General features: G+C 38.9%; 1 protein-coding gene across 3 annotated transcripts in view; it reads right to left on the bottom strand.

The window, feature by feature from the left end:
* The window catches only part of KCNH5 (potassium voltage-gated channel subfamily H member 5), a 256,818-nt gene that overhangs the window by 216,803 nt on the left and 18,079 nt on the right, over positions 1–21,936 (bottom strand). For all 3 annotated transcript variants that reach the window (XM_070733245.1, XM_070733255.1, XM_070733236.1), the window contains exon 2: positions 3,257–3,380. In XM_070733245.1, coding sequence (XP_070589346.1) covers positions 3,257–3,380 — 124 coding nt within the window. The remainder of the gene's footprint in view (positions 1–3,256; positions 3,381–21,936) is intronic.

The raw sequence follows: 21,936 nt of genomic DNA on the forward strand, positions 1-21,936 counted from the left end.
CCCCAGCAGCTTTAGAATGGAATGGAATTGAATTGAATGGGGAAGGAGAAGGAGAATATAAGAATGGAATGGAATGGAATAGAATAGAATAGAATAGAAATGCAGAATTGGAAAGGACCTTGGAGGTCTTCTAGTCCAACCCCCTGCTTAGGCAGGAAACCTTACACCACTTCAGACAAATGGTTATCCAATATCTTCTTTAAAACCTGCAGTATTGGAACATTTACAACTTCTGGAGGCAAGTTGATCCACTGACTAATTGTTCTAATGTCAGGAAATTTCTCCTTAGTTCTAGCTTGCTTCTCTCTTTGATTAGTTTCCACCCATTGCTTCTTGTCCTACCCTCAGGTGCTTTGGATAATAGCTTGACTCCACCTTCTTTGTGTCAGCCCCTGAGATATTGGAACTATCATGCTATCACTAGTTAAAGTAAACTAGTGATAGCAAACCTTTTTTACCTTGAGTGCCAAAAGAGCATGTACGTGTGCTATCGCACATGAGCGAGTGCCCAACCCATAACTCAATGCCTGGGGAGGGTGAAAACAGCTTTTCCCACCCCCTGGAGGCCCTCTGCAAGCTGGAAATAGTCTGTTTCCAACTTCTGGTGGGCCCAGTAGGCTCGTGTTTTGACCTCCCCAGGCAAAGGCTTCCCTTTACAGTGAAGATTAATGAATTTATGCAAGGATCTTCCCTGAACCAATCACGGCTCAATCTATTGGGACTCACCTGCAAGTGCTACTTTTCTGTAGCACTTGCAGGTGAAGTGTTAGTTACGCCCAAGAAGAAGGAGGAGGAGGAGGAGGAGGAGGAGGAGAAGGAGAAGAAGAAGAAGAAGAAGAAGAAGAAGAAGAAGAAGAAGAAGAAGAAGAAGAAGAAGAAGAAGAAGAAGAAGAAGAAGAAGAAGAAGAACAGCAGCAGCAGCAGCAGCAACAACAGAGTTGGAGGACAACCTTGGAGGACTTCTAGTCCAACCCCCTGCTTAGACAGGAAACCCTACACTACTTCAGATATATGGTTATCCAAAATCTGCTTAAAAACTTCCAGGGGCATTCACAACTTCTGGAGGCAAGCTGTTCCACTGGTCAACCATTCTGACTGTCAGCAAATTTCTCCTTAGTTCTAAGTTACTTCTCTCCTTGTTTAGTTTCCACCCATTGCTTCTTGTTCAAACCTTGTTCTTTCATGCCTGAACAGCTTTCCAAGCCTTGGGTGAAGCTCCTAGAACCTATTGTTGTGAGCCGCCCCGAGTCTACGGAGAGGGGCGGCATACAAATCTAATAAATAAATAAATAAAATAAATAAACCTGTCAAATGTTGCTGTCTAAATGAAAGTAAAAACATCTCCCCCCATCCCTCTCTGGTAGCAAAAGATGCCCTCCCAGAGTATCTGTGCAAGCCAAAAATCAGCTGGCCAGAACACACATGCATGTTGGACCTGAGCTAGGGCAATGGCTTTCGTGCCAGCAGATATGGTTCTGCGTGCCACCTGTGTGCATAGGTTTTCCATCACTGAACTAGACTATAAATGGGAACCCTGAAAAAATATAGCCTTCTTGATTTATTTCCTCTATCCTTTTCTTTTCAAAATACATGGAAATGAAAACTGATGAGCTTCATTTAATTCATTATGAAATGTGTGCAAATTTATTAAAAAAATAATATAATTAGTTTCTGAGCAACTATTTCTTATAGCAAAAAGCAATTGGACTTATATACCACTTCACAGTGCTTTCCAGCCCTCTCCGAGCAGTTTACAGAGTCAGCATATTGCCCCCTCAGAAGGATGGAAGGATGAGTCAAACTTGAGTCGGGTGAGATTCGATCTGCTGGCAGCCAGTGATCAGCAGAAGTAGCCTGCAGTACTGCACTCTAAACACTGCCCCACCGTGGCACTCTAGTTTAGTCTATCTTCCTCAGTTTGATGTTTTTCATATATATTTTCTGCTTAGAATTTATTATTATTATTATTATTATTATTATTATTATTATTTTATTATTTATTAGAATTGTATGCCGCCCCTTTCCGTAGACTCGGGGTGGCTCACAAAAATAATAAAAACAATGTATAGCAAATCTAATAATTAAAAGTCACTAAAAACCCCTTATTAAAAAGCAAAACATACACACAAACATACCATGCATAAACTGTATAGGCCTGGGGGAGATGTCTCAATTCCCCCATGCCTATGGCAGAGGTGCGTTTTAAGAAGTTTACGAAAGACAAAGAGAGTGGGAGCAATTCTAATCCCTGGGGGAGCTGGTTCCAGAGGGTCGGGGCTGCCACAGAGAAGGCTCTTCCCTTTCGGTCCCACCAGATGGCATTGTTTAGTCAACGGGACTTGGAGAAGGCCAACTCTGTGGGACCTAACCAGTCGCTGGGATTCGTGCGGCAGAAGGCGGTCTCAGAGATATTCTGGCCCGATGCCATGAAGGGTTTTATAGGTCATAACCAACACTTTGAATTGTGACCGGAAACTGACCAGCAACCAATGCAGACTGTGGAGCGTTGATCTGACATGGGCATACCTAGGGAAGCCCATGATTGCTCTCACAGCTGCATTTTCACAATCTGAATTTTCCGAACACTCTTCAAAGGTAGCCTCATTACAGTAATCGAACCTCGAGGTGATGAGGGCATGAGTGACTGTGAGCAGTGACTCTCGGTCCAAATAGGGCCACAACTGGTGCACCAGGCGAACCTGGGCAAACGTCCCCTCGCCACAGCTGAGAGATGGTTTTCTAATGTTAGCTGTGGATCAAGGAGGACGCCCAAGTTGAGAACCCTCTCTGAGGGGGTCAATAGTTCCCCCCCAGGGAAATGGACGGACAGATGGAATTGTCCTTGGGAGGCAAAACCCACAGCCACTCCATCTTATCAGGGTTGAGTTTCAGTCTGTTGACAGCCATCCAGACCCCAACAGCCTCCAGGCACTGGCACATCACATCCACTTCTTTGTTGACTGGACATGGGGTGGAGATGCACAACTGGGAGATGTACAACTGCTATTTGAATATTTAAAGTGCTTTGGAAGTTGCTCTGGGAAAACTTTTGTTTTAAAGAATAGTGATCAATTTTAGATAACAATCACAGTAATAAGATATATTACTGATATAAAATATTTTCAGATAGCATAATTGTTGAATTAACACATCTGGAGAGCAGCAGGTTGAGAAAGCTTTCCTTTACTATGATGATTAATGAATTTATGCAAGGATCTTCCCTGACCCAATCACGGCTCAATCTATTGGGACTCACCTGCAAGTACTACTTTTCTGCATGACGTCAGCTCGATGGTATCCAGAGAGTTTACAGAAACCGTCATTACTATAAACTACAGGCCAATCCACAATCTGAGCATTGCCCAATAAAAAACTTGATTCTAAAATGAAGGAAAAGCAAAATTAGTTCCTCACATAAAGAAATTTTCCAATTATTGAAGGTAGCATTCCACAGCAACATTTCTTAACCCCATTTCTGAACTTAAAATTGTAGAAGTAGAGAAATACGACACTGAATCAGTGTTTTTGACTACTGTTATATATGAGGGTCACCCAGAAAGTAATGCACCACATTTTTTTCTCAGCCTACAGTAATGGTATGAATGCAAAACTTTAGATATACATTATTCAACTGCAACAACACAAGAGCACGCAACAGATTCAAACTTAATACGAACCGCTCCAAACTTGACTGTAAAAAATATGATTTCAACAATCGAGTTATCGAAGCGTGGAACTCATTGCCGGACTCAATTGTGTCAACCCCTAACCCCCAACATTTCTCCCTTAGACTCTCCACAATTGACCTCTCCAGGTTCCTAAGAGGCCAGTAAGGGGCGTACATAAGTGCACTGTTGTGCCTTTCGTCCCCTGTCCAATTGTATTTCCTTTCTCTCACTTATCATATATATTTTCTTTCTTTCATATATCCTCTCCTCTAAGTTCACTTTACCCTTATATATATTACTACATGTCTATTTTTCTTCCTATGTATTTGTGTATTGGACGAATGAATGAATGAATAAATAAATAAATAAATATTTGAATTGTCAGGAGTGTGTGTGTATATTTTGTGTTTCTTCAGACAGATAGCATAGCTGCAGCAGAGTTTCGAAATGGTGTCTGTAAGTGATGTACGTTACAAGCAGCATGTCATCACTGAATTTCTCACTGCAGAGAAAGAAACTGTTGGGAACATTCACAAATGTTTGTGTACAGTTTATGGAGAATCTTCAGTCAATAGAAGTACAGTTAGTGTGGAAGACATTTTGAGGATGATGAAGAGGTGATTCACACAGCGCAGAAATGGCTTTATGACCAGAACAATGAGTGGTACCGACAGGGCATACACGCCCTTATGTCTCGCTGGAGAAAGGCCATAGAATGGGATGGGGATTACGTGGAAAAATAGGGAGTGTAGAAGAAACATCATTCTTTCTTGTGTATAAGTTTCATTGAGTTCAATAAATAATTATTGGAGGGAAAAAATGTGGTGCATTATTTTCTGGGCGACCCGTGTAGTAATGGAAAATAGTATTATAAGAAGTGAAATAGCAATAGCACTTAGACTTATATACTGCTTCGTAGTGCTTTATAACCCTCCCTAAATGGAGTCAGCATATTCAAGTTTCAAGTTTCAAGTTTTATTGGATTTATATGCCGCCCCTCTCCGAAAACTCGGGGCGGCTAACAGCAATCATAAACTGTATACAATTATAATCCAATACTAAAAGCGAATTAAAAACCCCTTAATATACAAAACCAAACATACATACAAACATACCATGCATACAATTGTAATGGCCTAGGGGGAGAAGAAATCTTAATTCCCCCATGCCTGGCGGCAGAGGTGGGTTTTAAGTAGCTTACGAAAGGCAAGGAGGGTGGGGGTAATTCTAATCTCTGGGGGAGAGTTGGTTCCAGAGGGCCGTGGCCGCCACATTGCCCTCAATAATCTGGAGTCTTGTTTTACTGATCTTGGAAGGATTCAAGGCTGAGTCAACCTTGAACCAGTCAGGAGCGAACCGTGTACGGGTGGCCAGACCCGTATTCAATACCCTTTCATGTGCCCACGGTCCCCCATTTCTTGATTTCCAGTGGGTCCAGTGGGCCCATTTTTTGCCCTCCCCAGCCTCCAGAGGCTTTCATGGAGCAAAAATTCCCTCTCCTGCCCCCTGGAGGCTCGCATACCAGCAAATATAGCTCTACGTGGCATCTATGGCACCTGTGCCATAGGTTTGCCTTCATGGGTCTACAGTATCCAAACTTCCAGAGCCTATGTATCCCTGCTGAGATTTCTGGAAGATATGTACACACACCTACAATTGTGGAAGTTGCATTAAACTGATCTAGTTCTTCCATTTTCAAGATAACTAGCTTGGCAAAAGCACTACCGGTAGTAACGATCAAGCTAGCTCATCCTTTTAAAACATGAAGAAAGAGAAGAAGTAAGTCCACTGGAAATCAGCTAGAAAGAACAACCAACATTTAGGAGGTGAATGAGTAGAAGTGCTTTGAAATATTAACTACCAGAAGTCATGTCCTGAAAGTATAGTGGTTTATACAGTGTGAATTCTTTTTCTACTGATTTATTCTGCCTTCAGCTATAGGAAAGAAGCTGCAGACTAGCATTTTTATTGTTTGTCTCTTCCCAAAAATGCTAGAAATGGTGTTTTGTCAAGAACTAATGACTATGATAAAGGCATTGTTCATTAGGAAAAAAAATAGATCACTGCCTGCTTCTCTTTAATTATCCTTGAAATGAGACACAGAAGCCCCCTAGACCTCAGGCTGAAGCTCCATCACCACAATTAAATTTTATTTTAAAAAGGATATTAAAAATTGTACCATTATTTGCTAAAATGTTCACCAGCTTCACCAGAATATTACCCACAATGCATACTATTTTCATGACTAAAATTGACCTACAAATTACAGGAGCAATATCAATAGAGGAAGCCAAACTGTCTGGTATTCAGAAACATTATATTTGTCATGCTGAATAGTCTTTCATGACCAACTAAGCTTCCATGAATTGGCTTAAAAAACATCATGATGGTTGCGGATGGATTCATGTGCACAGAACCATGGAGAAGTGTTAGCTACGCCCACCTCCTCCTCCGCATAGTGTCTCCCAACTCATTAATTTGGACATAGAGGCAAACAATGGGAAATTTGCTGCATTGGTGTGGATTCTTCCATGATGATGATGATGATGATGATAACAAGGAGGAGGAGGAGGAGAAGAAGAAGAAGAAGAAGAAGAAGAAGAAGAAGAAGAAGAACAACAACAACAACAACAACAACAACAACAACAACAACAGAGTTGGAAGGGACCTTGGAGGACTTCTAGTCCAACCCCCTGCTTAGGCAGGAAACCCTACATTACTTCAGACATATGGCTATCCAACATCTGCTTAAAACCTTCCAATGTTGGGGCATTCACAACTTCTGGAGGCAAGCTGTTCCACTGGTCAATCATTCTGACCGTCAGGAAATTTCTCCTTAGTTCTAAGTTACTTCTCTCCTCGTTTAGTTTCCACCCATTGCTTCTTGTTCCACCCTTCTTCTTTCATGCTTCAACAGCTTTCCAAGACTTGGATGAAGCTCCTAGAACCTGTCAAATGTTGTTGTCTAAATGAACATATTATTGTGATGATTAGGAGAAGCTGTTTAATATGGAAAGTAACAACTACTACATTCAGTTCATTTAATGGAATATTGCTGGTGTTAAACCACAGCCCCTAACCCACACCAACTTCACAATGTTTCACATGAACATGTTCATAAAATCACCAGGAACCAAGTTCAGTTCAAAGTTGACTTGACTGTTCCATGCCCTACAGCTCATAGTGTGACAAAAATTGTGAACCCATCATTCAAAACTAGCTTGTGTCAAACTTCAAGCTGTGCAGGCAGGAGTCTGAAAGCATCATAGATTCTGTTGACCTTCATCATCCAGGGCATGATGGAAACACGACTAAAGGTTGGGAAGTAATAAGAGAGTCGAGACCCAGCTGTAAAACCTTGCTGTCTTTCTTACTGTGTGTGAGAAAAATAGTGGCTGAAAAGAGCTCTGAATTAAATGCCATTCTCACTTTTTGTGACAATAAATTCCAACCAGTAATTACAGCTTATTTGCTTGTCATACATTTTCTGCCAGTCAGTTTTACTACATATTTATTGACTTGATTTGTCTCTCATCATCTGACAAGGACTCTCAAGGCAGCAAAGACCAGCAAAGTAAAACATCAGGAAGAGCAACAAAATAAAATGTGCAAAATAATTGAACAAGGCCCCACTTGCTCAACCTACCTCAACCACACACCCTCCAGAAGTATCTGAGAATTCAAAAATAAGAGCATCAAAATCCTTAGGGATTCCGAGCACCCTTCAGTTTAATATCAGGAACACTTGATCTTTAAAATCAGCTTGAGACTGCCAGATTCAAAATTTTATTGCAGCTTTCCCTAATTGGAGGTCCTCATTTGAAATTGGATGCTGGGTAAGGATGATGCAATTTGAAATGCAAAACATCTGGAGGACTGTGGAGGATAATATGAGCTATAATGATAACCAACAGATCACAATTCGAAAAATATTTGCTTTATTGAATCCCAACCAGAACTAACTACACAATATTATGATTGTACATTCCCGATAATTAATACAGTGTTAATAAGCTACAAACTACAAGCCTCAGACGATTTAGTTTTCATCTCATAGGAACCATTAGAATCAGGCCTGAGATTCATAGAGAAATTAGAGGAATATGGAGAGGTTGGTGGATTAAAAATGCAAATAAATAAGGAAATAAGGAAAAAAACAAAATGATAGTTAAAAATCTTACAAAGAAACAGCGGGATGAATTAATAAAGAAAATGAATATCCAGATAGTGAAAAAAGTGAAATACTTAGGAATCTAACAGCAAGATCTACAACAATTAAAGATGACAATTATACAAAATTGATGCATCAAATTAAGCTGGATATAAAGAGATGGAAAAGCTTGCAACTTTCTATGATGGGTAAAATAGGCACCATTAAGATGAACATATTGCCAAAGAAGAATATTTTTATTCCAAGCAATACCAATAACACTAGAGAATTTTTCTTTTTGATGAGTTGAATAAAATAATGTTGAAATTCATTTGGCAAGGGGAAAAAACTGAAAATAAAACTGGAACTACTGCAAGAGTCAAAACGGAAAGGAGGTTTTGGTCTGCCAGCCTGGGAAGTGTATTACCAAGCAGCTGCAGTCAAGTGGGTGAAAGCGTGGATAACTTTGAGTCATAGATGACTATTATTATTGAAGGGTCATGACCTTCAACTAGAATTTCTCTGCATTGGCTGCTGATTAGTTTCCAGACACAATTCAAAGTGTTGGTTATGACCTACAAAGCCCTACATGGCATTGGACTAGATTACCTCCAAAACTGCCTTCTGCCGCATGAATCCCAGCGTCCGGTCAGGTCCCACAGAGTTGGTCTCCTCAGGGTCCCATCAACCAGACAATGTCTGTTGGCAGGACCATGGGAAAGAGACTTCTCTGTGGGGGGGCCAGCCCTCTGGAATCAACTCCCCCCGGAGATTCGCACTGTCCTCACCCTCCTTGCCTTCCGAAAAAGTTTAAAGACTCATCTATGTCACCAGGCCTGGGTCATTAGATCTCCCCCCCGCCGATCAACAAGTGTTTTAGTGTGTTTCACGGAGTGAACGATAATGAATGTGTTTAATTACATTAGAACTTTTAGGGTTTTAAATTATATTAATTGGATCTAGATGTACTGTTATGTTTTCTTTGATATGTTGTGAGCTGCCCCAAATCCCCGGAGAGGGGCGGCATACAGATCAATCAATCAAACAAACAAACAAACAAACAAGCAAATAAATAAAAGAGAGCAATACGGCACATCAACATTTCCAAAGACATTATGTGGGAAATCATTGTATTTATCAATGTGGGATAAAATAAAGCAACAAAACTATAGGGAAATACCAGTCTGGCTCTTCACCTTAGAAGCATTAATACACCCAAATGTGATAAATATGGAAAACATTGTTTCATATAAATATATATTAAATGAGAATGGTGAATTGAGTTTTTAAAGAGAACTAACAACATTGGACAAGATATTAGTGGGTACTAATGACAAATTGATAAAGATATTATACAATTACCTATTCAATTATAAAATGGAAGAAGAACAAGTTAAAGAGACGGTGAAAAGATGGGTCAAAAACTTTGGATGTAACATACATTTGGATAAATGGCAAAAGCTTTGGAATAGAAACCAGAAACTGACAATGGCCACATTATATAAGGAAAACCTCTATAAAATGTACTATAGGTGGTATCTTCCCCCAGCAAAAACTGGCTAAAAGGTTTACCAATATGTCCCCAAACTGTTGGAAATTATTATTATTATTATTATTATTATTATTATTATTATTATTATTTAGATTTGTATGCCTCCCCAAATACCTGGCATATATTACCACATGTGCTGGACTTGTATAAAGGCGAGGAAATTTTGGACACAAATCCATACATGGTTAGAAACAATGATCAGACAAAATATAGATTTTAAGCCAGAATTGTTTTTATTAGGCATTATATCAGATGGCTATCATAAAGGAACAATATTATTTCTCAAACATGTATAGATAGTAGTTTGTTTAAACATAAGTAAAAAGTAATGATAAAAGAGGACAATAGGACAGGGACGGTAGGCACAATGGCGCACTTATGCACACTTATGCACACATCTTACAGACCTCTTAGAAATAGGGAGAGGTCAACTGTAGACAATCTAAGGTTAAAGTTTTGGGGGTTTGGGGAAGAAACTACAGAGTCAGTAGTGTATTCCAGGCAATGATCACTCTATTGCTGAAGTCGTATTTTCTGCAGTTGAGTTTAGAGCAGTTTACATTTAATTTGAATCTATTACTTGTTTGTGTATTGCTGCAGTTGAAGGTGAAGCAGTTATTAACAGGAAGGACATTTGGGTGTATATTTTATGAACTACAGTTAGATCAGATCGGAGGTGATGTAGTTATAAATTTTCTAATTGCAGTATTTCAAGTCTGGTGGAATACATCTTGATCACATCAAGAATACATGTCTTGTATTGTCTAAAATACATGTCTTGATCGCAGCAAGAATCGTATATGAGCAACAGTGAAAGAATGAAAACACTCCTTCAGAGGATGAGATGATATGGAAGATACTATACTGTGCAGAAATGGACAGACTAGCGATAAAAATAAAAGATAAAGGAGATACAGAATACTATTTAACATGGAATAGGTTCTAGCAATGGTTAAAAACACAAGGTTGAAGTTGTAATGCGAAAGAATAGGCAGCTGGACATGGAAAGAGATATCATTTTTAATATCAATGTAGGAATAGAAACATAGAAGATTGACTGCAGAAAAAGACCTCATGGTCCATCTAGTCTGCCCTTATACTATGTATAATTGTATGTATGTATTAGAATGATAGATAAGTTGGGATAAGAATATAATGGCCAAAAACTATTGTACAGCACTAGCACTTTTTAAATATATATGTTATTCTGTTTTTTTTTCTTTTGTTTTATGATAAGTGGAATGCCAGGACAATTACACTGTATTCACTATATGTTATTGTAAACAATAATATATATATATTTAAAAGACCTGTTTCTTTTTAAAATACATCAATGTAACACATGCATTTTGGAGAGGAGAAGGGAGGGGACAAGAGATCCAGTTTTAAATCTGCAGATGGATAACTGTAGTAATTAATATTAGACTGACTACCAAAGCAGGCTTTAAAAAATTAGCATTTTTAAAGTATTAGCATGGTGCATATATTACAGCAACCCTTCCATATGGGTAAATATCTAAATTGTGCATTTACTCAGCTGGGCAACAGCTCTGAAATCATTCTATCATCAGACAAGGATATTTTTATTTGAATGCAACAACAATTAAATACTTTTTCAAAAACTGCTGGGCTGAAAATGTAAGCATTTTTAATGTGCTGTTCTGCTTGTTTTAGTTTTATCTCTTTATCTCTTTTAAAGGAATAGTTTTATGAATCTGACTCTACAGTGTTGAGATCACTTTGCTGATGGATGAACTAAAAAGTTTTTTTAAAAATAACCTTTCAGCCAGGTGCTTTATGTTTCTACTTCAACCTCTTTACAACTATAAAACCTCAATCTCAACCTTATAAAGAGAAATATTTTCCCCAACCCACAAACACTTAGAGAATCATGTGAATTTGTGTGTCAGAGTAAGTTACTTCATGACCAGATAGCACAAATTCTAGATTTTTCCTGGAAAATTAGTAAAATAACCTTGCGGGGTTATTTTTCCCTTTATTAGAAATTTCTGACCAATCTGGTTGAATAAATTCAAGGAGGAAGCAAATAGTAAATTTCAAATATTTGTTGGAAACATAATCCAACTGAGGGAGCATGTTTTTCATATTTAGTGGTACAGGTAAGAAAGCTAGAAAAATATTCAGCTCAAAATATTGTGTATCTTGATAGAGAAGATTTTAAAAGTGAATGTGCCATTGAAGCCAGAGAATTTAGGAAGGGTCTGGTTTAATGGACAAACATATTTAAACATCTTATTTCAATGTTTATGAATATATGATATATATTTGAATATATATCAACAACAGTGAGACATCAAAATTACCTGAGAAGTTAAAAGAGAAACTTGGGCCAAATATTCACAACTATGTTGCAAATGGTATGGAGCATTCCTCCCTTATATGAGTGAATATCAGGGGTAAAATGCTCCTAGTTTATTTATTTATTTATTTATTTATTTATTTATTTATTTATTTATTTATTTATTTATTTATTTATTTTATTTATTCAATTTTTTAATGCCACCCAACGTCTTACAGCATGTTAGCGGCTTACAACATGTGAGCAATAGCACTTTTTAACACAGCCAGCATATTACTCCCACAATCTGGGTCCTCATTTTACCCACCTCGGAAGGATGGAAGGCTGAGTCAACCTTGAGCTGGTGGTGAGATTTGAACTGCTGAACTACAGCTAGCAGTTAGCAGTTTAGCCTCTGAGCCTTCACAGAATGCTTTGCACATGCGCAGAAGGTTAAAGAACCAAAATGGTGGCACCTCGAGGTTTGATTACTGCAACGCTCTCTACATGGGGCTACCTTTGAAGTCTTCGGAAACTTCAGATCGTGCAGAACGCAGCCGCGAGAGCCGTCGTGGGGCTTCCAAGATTCGCCCATGTTTCTTCAACACTCCATGGCTTGCATTGGCTGCCGATCAGTTTCCGGTCACAATTCAAAGTGTTGGTCATGACCTTTAAAGCCCTACATGGCATTGGACCCGATTACCTCTGGAACCACCTGCTACCGCACGAATCCCAGCGACTGATAAGGCCCCACAGAATTGGCCTTCTTCGAGTCCCGTCGACTAAACAATGTCATTTGGCGGGCCCCAGGGGAAGAGCCCTCTCTGTGATGGCCCCGGCCCTCTGGAACCAACTCCCCCCAGAGATTAGAACTGCCCCCACCCTCCCTGTCTTTCGTAAACTACTCAAGACTCACTTATGCCACCAGGCATGGGGGAGTTAAGATATTCCTTCCCCCTAGGCTATTACAAGTTATGCATGGTATGTTTGTGTGTATGTTTGGTTTTATAATAAGGGGTTTTAGTTGTTTTAGTAATTGGATTGTTACATGCTGTTTTTATCATTGTTGTTAGCCGCCCCGAGTCTATGGAGAGGGGCGGCATACAAATCCAATAAATAATAAAATAAATAATAATAATTCATGTGAGTAGGTGGAGCCTCCCGCTGCCTTCACAACCAGCTCTCCAACAACACAGAAACATGGAAACATAGAAGACTGATGGCAGAAAAAGATTTCATGGTCCATCTAGTCTGCCTTATACTATTTCCTGTATTTTATCTTACAATGGATATACTGTATGTTTATCCCAGGCATGTTTAAATTCGATTTACCAACCACGTCTGCTGGAAGTTTGTTCCAAGGATCTACTAGTCTTTCAGTGAAATAATATTTTCTCACGTTGCTTTTGATCTTTCCCCCAACTAACAACCGACAGGCATGAGCGAACCCAGAGCATTTCATCCCTGGTGAACATTCTTCTTTCTATACCTCTGCAGAAAAATAAACAATTGAATAGAAAACTAGATTCTTTTTTTCTTTTATTTAAGATCTGGGCAGGACAGCAGAGGAATTAGCTTGAGAAAGGAAATTAGAACTGTGAAAAGAAAAATATAAACATGGGGTCTTTCTTTTCTTAGGAAATGAATAAGATAAGACCGTCTGATTTGTTTTGGGTAGTCTGGCTCTTAACAAACAAATAAGGGGATTCTTGCCAGCTAAGTAAATTGAAGCATTCAAGGAACTTCATGTGCCGCAGCCAACAGATCTCAGGTTGGCTCTGAAGTGTGTGTTTTCACTCTAATGTGATTTCTTCCACCTCCTCCAAGAAAATGCTGCAAGATCTGGATTTTAAGCTGCCGGTTTTGTATAGCCAAGCTGTCAAAATATTGTCAGCCCCATACTTCGGCAACAGAGCACATGAAAACCAACAGCAATTCCTTCCTGTCAAAATACCTTTCCTGAGAAGCTCTTGGAAATTCTTAAGCTGCAAAACAATAGGCTAAATTGCAAGATCCCATATTTTAACTCCTCTCATTTAAATGGTACAGGGAGGAGAGGACATCCATAAATTAGCTAACAAAAATTCATTTCAATAATTCATCTCAAGGCCTACCACCAAGAAAACCACCAGTGAAAGAGGTCTATCAGTTGTTCAGGCACTGTGTAATTATTTTCTTCAATTATTCACTGGCATTATTGCTCAATTACTCTATTTCACTGTTTTCTAAGTTGGTGGGTGTAGTGTGATTTCTTGTGACCACATTTATTTACTTATTTATTAGAGTTGGAAGGGATCTTGTAGGTCATCTAGTCCAACCCCCTGCTCAGGCTGGAGTCCCTATACCATTTCGGACAAATGGAAGTCCAGTCTCTCCTTGAAAGTCTCAAGTGCTGGGCTTTCACAACCTCCGCAGGCAAGCTGTTCCACTGGTTGATCTCTCCCACCATCAGAAAGTTCCTCCTTATTTCCAGGTTGAATCTCTCTTTGGTCAGCTTCCATCCATTATTCCTAGTCTGGACTTCTGGTGCTTTGGAAAACATCCCGACCCCCTCCTCTTCGTGGGAGCCCCTCAGGTATTGGAAAACTGCTATCATGTCTCACCTTTTCTTTGCTAGACTAACCATGCCCAGTTCCTGCAAGCTCTCTTTGTATGTTTTAATTTCCAGTCCCCTTATCATTTTGGTTGCTCTCTTCTGCACTTTCTTGGGAATTTCAATGTCCTTTTTTGTAGTGTAGTGACCAAAATTGGATGCAGTACTCTAACTGTGGTCTAACTAAGGGTTTATAGAGTGGTATTAGTCCTAGACTGTATCCCTCTGTCAATGCAACTCAGGGTTGTACTGGCCTTTTTGGCTACCGTTGCACATTGCTGGCTCATATTTAATTGGTTGTCCACCAAGACGCCAAGATCCCTCTTGCAGTTGCTGCTATTGAGTGTGGTTTCACCCAGTTTATATGTATGTCTTTGGTTTCTTTTAACTAGATGTAGGATTTTATTTTTCTCTGCATTGAATTTCATTTTATTTGTTTGGGCCAGTGTACAAGTCTGTCAAGATCCATCTGGATCCTGAGCCTGTCCTCTGTGATATTACCTACTCCTACCAGCTTGGTGTCATCTGCATATCTGGTTAGTTCCCCTTCTATTCCTTAATCAAGATCATTAATGAACATATTAAAGAGTGCTGGGCCTAGGATGGAACATTGTGGTACCCCACTGCTTACTTCTCTCCATGTGGACTTGGACCCATTGAGGACTACTCATTGTGCACGATTGAGTACGGTGGCATCTGACAATGTCAGCCAGCATCTTGTGAATTCTTTTTTTCACTGACCAATGACAGCTCAAGAGACAAATGTGTAATTTAGTGACATAAAATAACCCTATTGAAGCCTACCTATTGATCTTGAGTGCACACTTTTTTCAATTAATGCATTTTTCAAATTTATAGCTTTAACATTTAAAAAACATATACATATAGGTACATAGATATACACATACACACACACTTACACACAAACTGGCAAATGAATTGTTAATTAATTTCAGTCTACATGTATGTAGAAATAATTGATATCTCTCATACATATATAACCCTAGATATAAGACAAAATATATTAACATGTTGCTGCTTCCATTATCTGTCAAGTGGCCTTGTTTTTCTTTTCAAATGGCATATAGCTTCATGAACTTTTAAGTTTATGATTGCTTATGGACCTAAATTGAGTCAATTCATTGAATGTAGTGAGGTTTCATTAACTGTGATTATAAAAATCTTAAATTCAATTGAATTCAGTGGGGTTTAACAATGGACCCTGCCCAATGTTTACTTTTGTATTTTATACAAATATTTGAGTGAATTATTTGCAAAACCATCAATTTCATCCATTAACTTGTTAAATGGTTTTTGTTTTGTTGCACCATTGAAAACCCAAATATTAAAACATAAAAACGGGACAAATATCCAGTGCATCTTGGTTTTTAAACATGATAAGTTTTGGGCCTGCAATTCTGTATCTCCTAACTTTAGAGAAAGTCCCAGTAATGAATAGGTCCCCCTTTTGTCTAGATATTGATAAGTTTGCACAGGGAGAATCCTCAATAGTGGATTTTAATGATAACAGTGGAGCAGCCTACCTCATTCTTACATGCCATCACCTCCTATAATTAGAGGGATGGAAAACTAATGCAATTAGAAGGCATCTCTTCAGGGATGGAATGAGGCAACTCGCCACAGCCAACTCACCACAAGACAGCTTGACATGGCCAACCCACCATGGAACAACTCATTGTGGAACAATTCAACAATTCAATTTAATTATTTGAAATAATTAAAACATTGTTTAATTTTTTGTCATTCCCATTTCATTTGGACTCTCCTTTGGCATCCTTTCTTTAATGACTCTATTCCATTGTTTCTTCAATATTAATGTAACTGTCCTCTCACGTTATTTTATTTTATTTTATTTTATTTTATTTTATTTTATTTTATTTTATTTTATTTTATTTTATTTTATTTTATTTTATTTTATTTTATTTTATTTTATTTTATTTTATTTTATTTTATTTTATTTTATTTTATTTTATTTTTTATTTTATTTTATTTTATTTATTTATTTATTTATTTATTTTTTTAGTTTTTTTAATTTTTTTTTTATTTTTTTATTTTATTTTATTATTTTATTTTATTTTATTTTATTATTTTATTTTATTTATTTTACTTTATTTTACTTTACTTTATTTTATTTTATTTACTTTACTTTACTTTACTTTACTTTATTTTATTTATTTATTCATTCATTCATTCATTCATTCATTTATTCATTCATTTATTTTATTTGTCATACAAATATAGCATTGTAGTATGTTTAACATAATATAAGAAAAGATTAAAAAGACATTTGGACAGGAACGGTAGGCACAAAGGTGCACTTATGCATGCCCCTTACAGACCTCTTCGAAAAGGGGAGAGGTCTATTGTAGATAATGTAAGGTTGAAGATTTTGGGATTGGAGGAAGAAACAACAAAGTCTGGTAATGAATTCCAGGCATTGTCCATTAATGTGGCTGGTGCTCCCAGTGCTAGTGATCATCCCTTTACCTTTTAGCATAGCTTTATTATGTATGCTAAATATGTTCTGCTTTCACAGACTCATTTTCGGAGTATCTTGTTTTCACCAAAGCCCAACAATATTTCAGAGTGTTACGGACAACCTTCACATCCATCTTGGGCAGGAGCCAAGGAGGTCTGCCAACTCTCTAGAATGCCAGCAGAAGCTGCCAGAGCCTCCAGCATTGATGTCAGGCCTTCTTTTGCCCAGTGAGCTCTGTTGCTATTGAATTACATTCTGCAAATGTTTCATAGAATTTAAGGCTTTGGATTTTTGATCTTGGAACTGATTCTTTAAGGCTGATCTAACTATCCCATTTAAAAGGTGGTTTGACTTATAAGGGATTTCTTTTCTTCCTGCTTTGAATTTGCAATCTGTACAGAAAAAAGACTGCCTTTTGGCTAGCAAAATGGGCATATTATGGAAAAAGCAACTTCATTTGCATTGGAGACAAAGCAAGAAAGCAAATTGTTTATTTACCAATACATTCTCTTTATACAAACTAAAGAGAACGTTGTCAGAGATTTGTTTCTTTGTCCTCTTATAATTATCAAAGGATGAAATGTTGAATTTAGCCACATTGCACTGAAATGTCTTCAGAAATATTTCAGGTCATGGATTGTATAGAACTGAAACTGGAAAATATAATGAAAAAATAACAAATGACGTGAAAGCCCCGCCCCCGGAATCCCTTCGTGGGATTCCCCACTTCCTTTTGCTTGCGGTGCTGCAAGCAAAAGGAGGTGGGAAATCCCATGATGGGATTCCCCACTCTCCTCCCCAGCGGCGGCATTTTACAGTGTTCGAGTGAATGCCAAACCCAAACCCGAACTTGACTCGAACTTTTTAAAAAGTTTGGGTTCAGGTTCGAGTTCGGCATGCTGAAGACTGCAAAGTTCGGCACGAGCCGGAGCTTTGCAAATTCGGTTCCCCCAACACTATTGATGATAAATGATGTTCGATTAATTTAGTACAGTTTAATTAGATAAGTATGATAAAATTGTTTCTTGGGACAAGGATAAAATATAATTATGAATTATATGGTGCTGAGCTAGGCAGTGTTCCCTCTAATTTTTTTTTTGGGGCGGCGGAAAAGTATAGTGTCTGAGCGGCAGTCCCTTTGGGACTGGGTGGCACAGAAATAATAAATAAATAAATAAATAAATAAATAAATAAACAAACAAACAAATAAATAAATAAATAAAAAACCCACCCTGTTTTGCCTCAGAGAATTTCAAAATAAAATACTGTACTGTGTGTCTATAACAGTGAGCTCATAATAGGGCAACTCTATCAATATCAAAATGCTACTTAAATAGTTGAGCTAGTTTCAAACTAGATTTTGATTTTCTTTCTCTCTTCCTTACTCCCATTCTTTTTCTTTCTCTTTTCCTTCCTCTCTTTTTTCTATCTGTTTCTCTCTCTTCCTCTCTTCCTCTCTCTCTCCTTCCCTCTCACTCTTTCCCTCTCGGCTTCTGGGCAGGTTTGGAAAACTCTGAGTTGACGATTATTTTTAAGGGAGCGATTGCTCACTGCTCAGCTTAGAGGGAACTATGGAGCTAGGGTAACGACTCGCATGCCAGCAGATATGGCTCCGTGTGCCACCTGTGGCACCCATGCCATAGATTTGCCATCACTGCCCTAGGGCCTGCCAGCTGACATTGTCTGGCTGATGGGACTCAGAGAAACCCAAATCTGTGAGCCCTAACAGGTCGCTGGCACACATGAGCTAAGAGACGGTCCTGTAGATTTCAGAAAAATGGAGAAAAGCAAATGTCCTGATCTTCAAAATAGGAAAGGGACATGGAAAACTACCTACCTGTCAACTTCAATGTCTACACTGGGAAAAGTCCTTGAAAATATCATTAAACAGTGTGTTTGTGAGCATTTAGGTAGGTATGATACAATTAACAGGAGTCACATGGATATGTCACAAGCAAATCATGCCAGATTAACTTTAGCTTTTGCTTTGATAGAGCTACTGGCTTAGTAGATCAGAGTAATGCCGCATGCCTACGTCAGTCTCTCTACTGTTATTATTGCAAATGGACTTGACTGAATGATTGCATCCAAATGTTTATTAGTAGTTCTATTTCATCTTGAAGAGAATTTTCAGGTGGGGCACCATAGGAATCTGTCCTGGGTACTGTTCAGCGTTTTATCATTGCCTTGGATGAGAGAGTTGGGGAATGATAACACAAAGATAATAATAATAATTAATAATAATTTATTAGATTTGTATGGCGACCCTCTCCAAGGACTCAGAGCAGCTCACAACAAAATACAATATCACAAATTCAATATGTTAAAAAGGCACATAAAAAACCCATTATTAAAACCATACAACTCAGTCATACCATATACAAATCTATCATAGCCTAGGGGTAACTCACTTACCCCATGCCTGGCGACATAGGTGGGTTTTGAGTAGCTTACAAAAGGCAAGGAGGGTGGGGGTGGTTCTAATCTCTGGGGGGAGTTGATTCCAGACGGTCGGGGCCGCCACAGAGAAGGCTCTTCCCCTGGGTCCCGCCAGACGACATTGTTTAGTCAACGGGACCAGGAGAAGGCCAACTCTGTGGGACCTTATTGGCCTCTGGGATTCGTACGGCAGAAGACGGTCCCAAAGGTATTCTGGCCTGATGCGAGATGGTGAAGAAAGATTTGAAAATAGAGAAGATTCAAAAAGATTTAATAGAATAGAATAGAATTTTATTGGTCAAGTGTGATTGGACACACAAGGAATTTGTCTTTGGCGCACATGCTCTCAGTGTACATAAAAGAAAAGATATGTTCGTCAAGAATCATAAGGTAGCACACTTAATGATAGTCTGGGTACAAATAAGCAATCCAATCATATTAGGAACCAGTCAATATAAATTGTAAAGATACAAGCAACAAAGTTACAGTCATACAGTCATTTGTGGGTGATGGGAACAATGAGAAGATTAATAGTAGTGCAGACTTTAAAAATAGTTTGACGGTGTTCAGGGAATTATTTGTTTAGCAGAGTGATGGCGTTCGGCGAAAAAATATTCTTGTGTTAAGTTGTTCTGGTGTGCAATGCTCTATAACGTTGTTTTGAGGGTAGGAATTGAAACAGTTTGTGTCCAGGATGTGAGGGGCCTGTAAATATTTCACAGCCCTGTTTTTGACTCGTGCAATATACAGGTCCTAAATGGAAAGCAGGTTGGTAGCCAGGGCCGCCATCAGGAATTTTGGGGCCCCATACAGCCTAAGTGTCTGGGCCCCACCCCGCCATTTTAAAACTACTGCCCCCCAAATCCCGTGCCATGCCACCATGGCCACACACCCTGGGCAAGCCCTCTCATAGCCCTCTGAGGTCAAACACAGCCCTGATGTGGCCCTCAATGAAATTGAGTTTGACACCCCTGGCCTAGAGGCTAAATCCTATGACCAAGGGCTAAGAGAATGAGTATGTTTAGCTCAACAAATAGAAAACTGAGGGGGAATATAATAGTAGTTTCCCAATCCTTAAAGGGCTTCAACAGAGCAGATGGCATCTATTTATTCTCCATGCCACCTGAAGATAGTACAAGAAGCAACGGGCGGAACCTCACCAAGAAGAAATGCAATCTGGAAATAAGGAAAAACTTGGGACTGGGCAGCATAGAAATAAATAAATAGATAAATAAATAAATAAATAAATAGATAGATAGATAGATAGATAAACAAATAAACAAATAAATAAATAAACAAATCCCTTCTTTTTTATTAAAATAAATTAATTTTTTAAAAAAATCCATTACTATTAAAACTAAAACAACCATCAAAACTATTAATAAATACATGTGAGGGCTGGGTTTTTTTCTCTGTTATTATTTAAATGCTTTTGCCATATGCTTTAAATCAAGAGTCACTTCTCTCTCTGTTTCTCTCTCTTTCCTGTCATTCTCTGCCTCAATCATTTTCTCATTTCTCTTTTTTTCTCCTCTTTTTTCTATCATTTCTCTCTCTCTTCCTTCCACTCTTCTCTCTCTCTCTTTCTTCGTCTCTCTCACTCTCTTCCTTCCTCTGTCATCTCTCTCTCTCTTTCTTTCTTTCTTTCTTTCTTTCTCTCTCTCTCTCTTTCTCTCTCTTGCTTTCTTCCTCTCTCTCACTCTCTTCCTTCCTCTCTCATCTCTTTCTTTCTCTCTCTCTCTTTCTCTATCTTGCTTTCTTCCTCTCTCACACTCTCTTCCTTCCTCTCTCATCTCTTTCTTTCTTTCTTTCTCTCTCTTTCTCTATCTTGCTTTCTTCCTCTCTCACACTCTCTTCCTTCCTCTCTCATCTCTCTCTCTCTCTCTCTCTCTCTTTCTTTCTCTCTATCTTGCTTTCTTCCTCTCTCTCACTCTCTTCCTTCCTCTCTCATCTCTCCCTCCCTCCCTCTCTTTCTTTCTTTCTATCTCTCTTTTTCTCTCTTGCTTTCTTCCTCTCTCTCTCACTCTCTTCCTTCCTCTCTCATCTCTTTCTCTCTCTCTCTCTCTTTCTCTATCTTGCTTTCTTCCTCTCTCACACTCTCTTCCTTCCTCTCTCATCTCTCTCTTTCTTTCTTTCTTTCTCTCTCTCTCTCTCTCTTGCTTTCTTCCTCTCTCACACTCTCTTCCTTCCTCTCTCATCTCTCTCTCTCTTTCTTTCTTTCTTTCTCTCTCTTTCTCTATCTCTCCCCCTCTTGCTCTCGCTCTCTTTTTCTCACTTTCCCTCTCTTGTTTTCTTTCTCTCTCTCTCTTGCTTTCTCTCTCTCACTCTTCCTCTCTTGTTTTCTTTCTCTTACTCTTTCTCTCTCTCCTTCTCTCTCTCTTGCTATCTCTTTCTCTCCCCCCCTCTTTCTCTCTCTCTCTTTCTCACTTTCTCTCTATCTTGTTCTGTCGCTCTCACTCTCTTTCGTTCTCCGGAGGCTGGCGAAAGTGATTTTCAACGTTGGGTGTGCGGGCTGGCATGCGCTCTCACCATCCCCCTTTTCTTACTTTGAATGTTCTGGGTGGGCTGGCAGGGGGATGGGGAGAGTGCACGCCGGCCCGCGCGCCCAACATTGAAAATCACCTTCACCGGGCCCACTGTGAGAACGCCTGCCCCACCTCTCTTGCAGCAGAGGAGAAAGAGATGTGGATCGGGTGGGCGGGGGGCAGCGGCAAGTAGCCAGGGGCGTGAGGGGG

The sequence above is a fragment of the Erythrolamprus reginae genome, chromosome 1 (assembly GCF_031021105.1).
Source record: "Erythrolamprus reginae isolate rEryReg1 chromosome 1, rEryReg1.hap1, whole genome shotgun sequence".
In the NCBI taxonomy this organism is placed as follows: domain Eukaryota; kingdom Metazoa; phylum Chordata; class Lepidosauria; order Squamata; family Dipsadidae; genus Erythrolamprus; species Erythrolamprus reginae.